This window comes from Lycium ferocissimum, chromosome 4 (assembly GCF_029784015.1).
Source record: "Lycium ferocissimum isolate CSIRO_LF1 chromosome 4, AGI_CSIRO_Lferr_CH_V1, whole genome shotgun sequence".
Taxonomy (NCBI): Eukaryota; Viridiplantae; Streptophyta; class Magnoliopsida; order Solanales; family Solanaceae; genus Lycium; species Lycium ferocissimum.
The window spans coordinates 29,873,880-29,878,264 of NC_081345.1; the positions used below are offsets into that span (position 1 = coordinate 29,873,880).

Here is a 4,385-nt window from a genome sequence, read left to right on the forward strand (position 1 = left end):
GCAACGTTACACCTAGCATGAAGAATAATCAACTTTCAAGCACCAAGTATGTTTACCCAGCCACTAATCCAGACGTATATTATTCAAAAATCCTAATCCACCTTACTGGCAACCAAAACAAGTATAGAAGGACTTCGCTTTCAAAAGAAGACTGAAGAGATGTGTAATATCATCCAAAAGATCATGCCTGAGCAGCAATGGCTTGTGTAACAGTATATCCAGTCTCAGATTTAAAATGCCTCCACAAAGACTTGCACTGGACAGGTGTAATCAAAGTTTTCAATGCAAGGACCGGCAATAAAATTGGCTTAAAGATGATCAACTTGACAGCTTGAAAGATATTAGGTAAAATCAATCATAAAATATCAGAGATGGAGTTTCTAATGCTGAATATTTGTACACATTTTTCCAATATTCTCAGGTCTAAGATCTATAATAATAAAGGTACATAAGTGCAAACCTGAAACTAGGTGGTGACTCTTGAGGTTATTGTATCCACATGAAGTATTGAACTCAGAAAATTCAATCCAGAATTTCTTTTAATAAGGTTCAATCTAGAATTTACAATAACATATTTTAGCCCCAAAAGTTTGGTTCAGTTCTAAAGGATGCAGTGCACGTTGTGCAAATTGGGCGCATTCTCACAAGTTTGAATCCCGCCACTGACACAAAATCTGGTATTTAAATGGGAACAAGGTAGAGGGGCGGGACAAAACTCCACAAAGTTTCGAACCTGTTCTTACAATTGGGGTTATATATAACAGGGATTTCATGGTTATATATAAAAAATTACATAACATAGTTTATGGGCATGACTGGGAAGAAACCAAGCAAAACATTCACATGTTATCATGTCTGTCGGGTATCCAAACTTGCCGGATTCTTGAACCCCCTTATTTGGTTAATCTTACTGCTTCTAAATAACTTCTAAGATGAAGCACATAACCTATAAGCTAAGTACCTCATTCCAAGTGCTAGAGGCTAGAGGATCAACTGATGTGGAGCTCTTCAGCGTGGAAGAGCCTGATTGTCTATCCACAAGAGGAAGGGCTAGTGTCTTCTCTATACTATCACCTTCATCTTCCAAGCGAATTGCAGCCACAACTGACAGGAGCTTCAGAGACTGGGAGAACATCAGAAGGAGTCAACACAGACTGAAATGTAATATTCAAATTCAAACGAGGAAGCATAACTTCAGTCTGTCATACAGCTGATCTAGCAGTTCTGGTAATTGCCCGGATTTCTTCCTTTCCGATCTGGCATTGATCAGAATCATGGCTAAATAATGTTGAAAACCTGTCAATTACTTTCAGGTCAGTAACCCTTCTTCATATCCCAACTATCGTGTCACAGAAAAGTGAGAATGGAATAACTCATACCAGTACCTATCCTCCATATGAATCAAAACCCTTCCAGCTTCTTCCTTTGCCTTTGCTTCGACCACTTCCTATGCATAATCCGTCAATCTTGAAACCATATTATCACTAGCTTGTTCATCCATTTCGAGACCAGAAAGTGCAGTAGAGAAACCAGAGACTGCTGTTTCAGTCTCATGCTGAAGCAGCTTTCTTATTGCTGGCCATGTATCATCACCAGCTCCATCTAAAAGATCCTCAACAAGTCCAGCTAATGCCTCATTCAATTTTGTCTGAGAAAATTCCCATAGTGCCAGCATAATTACATTAAAAAGAAAAGTTAAATCTAAATACAGTTCTCACAGTTGCTTGTTATCATCTAAAACTTTTAAAAGCAATCAAAATTTCAATTTATTTCATGAATGTTCCAGCAGCAATCAAGCTCTCAGCTGCAAGTGGGTGATAACAGCTAAAGAAAAAGGAAATCCAAACATAATCCAAACATTCTTTTTCCCTCTATTGATCGAGGGATAGGCAAATGAAAAATTATATGGATGCCAAAATGCAACAGGAAAGCACTACCAGAGGACTAAATGAACTTTACTTTTGATAGGTACTATAATGAGCTAATGACTAAAACATACAGGTTGTCAAACTTCATACCTCATAAAGGGTTGTAACTTCAGCCAGTTTGGCACTATGAACTTCAGGAATATGAGCATCTATATCACGAATGAGCTTATCCCTTACTCTAGAGGAGTCCCAATTTGCTTGAACAATAACAACATCTGCAAAATAGCAACTAGTAGTCAATTTTCAAAAACTAATCTGCTGAGACTGAGCTCAGTATTTATTCCCTGCATAGTATTGGTCATTTAAACTTCAAGTCCTAGTCACATCATTAACTACGAGTTCAAGAACTTAGAAGAAGAAGTGTAAATGAACACTTCCTGGGAAGCCTTAACATCAGCAGGTGATGCAGCAGTGTCTTTTCCCCATTTCTTCTTTTTTATAAGAATCTCAAATAGAAGAAGTGTTTTACATCAAAGAGAGGAAAAGCAAAAAAATTCAATGGTCAGAGCAGTTCAAATGAAAAGCATGCAACAAAGGATATTGAAAAGGGCCACACTGGTTGTTAAAAGAATAAGTGTTGACCTGTAACCTGCCCTTAGCTTTTTTCCCACCCCAGCCCCGCCCTTGCCCCTTTGGCATCCATTACTTTATGGCCCAACAAATAGTCGCTATTACATTGCACTTTTTCACTAAACGATTCTAATTGAGGGTTTGTCAGTCGTACGAGTTTATTCCCATTGCAGGGAGCATTCAACAAACTTTGGTGGCTATATCACTTCCATATACATGATTGAAGACGGATATGACTACACTGACTCAGAGAACACAAGAAGCAAAATAAAATATCTCATACACAGGCAATTATTTATTACTTTTCCAACATTATATTCAGGAGCATTGTCGTTAGACAATGGCAAAGATGAAGTTACTAAGTTTTGGATACTTGTCTTCATAGCTTAGCTCAAGGAGTCGGACCCATTAAATTCTAAAGGAAATACAAGACAACAGGTCAATTAGGATCAAGCAAATGATTGGCTGCATCCTTTTTAATTAGTAACAAACAGCTGGTCCATATTAGCAATAACAATGGATACAAATGCATCATACAGCAGTACATGGGTGATATGCCTTGTGAGTAATGTATGTCTGGTCATAAGAATTACATTAGAAGTTGAAACCATGCAATGGAGCAAAACAAGTAGGGAATTCAATAATCATTTATGAAGCATTTAAAACCACACCTCTCCTCGTTCTCTTCCATCAGTTTCCTCTAAGTCCATATCAAGGGTGCAAGGCTCAATCCCAGCACATCGAGCTATCCAAATACCTTTTGTGGTTTGTGACCTGAAAAGAAGTAAATCCTTTCAGGTCACTTCAGTAGAAGATGAGAGAATTAGCATAATAACATAACTCATGAAGACTTACCTTTCCTTGTAAGCATCCATCTCTCTGAAGTTGGTAAAGAAAAGATGATTTAACAGCGTACTCTTCCCTGTCATAATCACAGTTAACTTTTTGTCAAAACTGGCATTTATGGAATAGCATCAATTCCAAAAAATACTTCAATAACTGAGTTAGTCAAACTGATTCATAGTCGGTAGAGCTGAGAGGTTTCCTGATAGAGGAGAGGTCTAATAGAACATCAGAAAGATCTGAATCAGCTGAAGGATGCTTTTGATTTTTTTTCCACTAAGGATCATCATTTCCAAGTTACATTGAAGTCAATAGATTCCAAAGAGTAAAATGGATAATAAGCATTCAGTTCCAAGAAATAGTTCATACCACTACTTTGTGGGCCCATAATGGATACTACAGCATATGAAAGACCCCATTCTGCCAGTTTAACTTCCCTCGTGAAGTTCTCAAGTCCAGCAACATTGATAACACAATCACCATCATTGAGGTGAGTTGAACAACATTCGTCACTTTTATCTAAAAGAACAAGATATAAAGTCAGAGAAACCCACATTTGATCTGAAGCTAACAGTCAAGGGGCAGACTCTTGATTGGATAAAAATAAATCAACTTATAAATGCAACAAAAAAAAAAAAAAACTCTTTGCTATAAGTTAAAAACCACCCCTCAACCACTAGCACCAACCATTACTGTCCCTTTTCTTTGTAAAGTTAAGACTCATGCAACCACTAAGTTACTTAACAGGCAAAATCTTTAACTTTTACAAGTGAAACCCAATGGCCAGAGAAAAAAATATAGTTAAACCACGTGAAAAGGGTTGTAAACTAAGGGGACTAAATTAAATTCGGATACTGAAGCTTCAAGAACAAGGAGGATCAGAAAGACGAAGGCAAATAGCCATATGAGAAAGCTGAAAGCTCGATCAATGCTGTGCTTGTGAGTTGTGAAAGGCGAGTACCCAAGTGCGATCTGTGAAATAGAAATATCGCTTCTTGTGTAGTACTATTAAAAAGACATGCAAAAAGTCTTGTAACAATTGTA

General features: G+C 37.4%; 1 protein-coding gene across 1 annotated transcript; it reads right to left on the reverse strand.

The window, feature by feature from the left end:
* Positions 1-961: 961 nt before the first annotated feature.
* Positions 962-3,883, reverse strand: LOC132052213 (protein ROOT HAIR DEFECTIVE 3-like). The gene is made up of 5 exons (XM_059443630.1): positions 3,711-3,883; positions 3,354-3,420; positions 3,170-3,272; positions 1,209-1,648; positions 962-1,123 (listed from the first exon to the last, which is right to left on the reverse strand). The coding sequence occupies exons 1-4, from the start codon at positions 3,727-3,729 to the stop codon at positions 1,448-1,450; spliced, it is 390 nt and encodes a 129-aa protein (XP_059299613.1). The 5' UTR covers positions 3,730-3,883; the 3' UTR covers positions 962-1,123; positions 1,209-1,447.
* Between the last annotated feature and the right edge of the window lie 502 nt (positions 3,884-4,385).

Excerpts from the sequence above, each read along its gene's own strand:
- LOC132052213 (XM_059443630.1), bottom strand. Across the intron at positions 3,273-3,353 it reads ATGGATGCTTACAAGGAAAG|GTCACAAACCACAAAAGGTA; the intron begins GTAAGTCTTCAT and ends ACTTCTTTTCAG. Across the intron at positions 1,649-3,169 it reads ATGGAAGAGAACGAGGAGAG|ACAAAATTGAATGAGGCATT; the intron begins GTGTGGTTTTAA and ends GAATTTTCTCAG.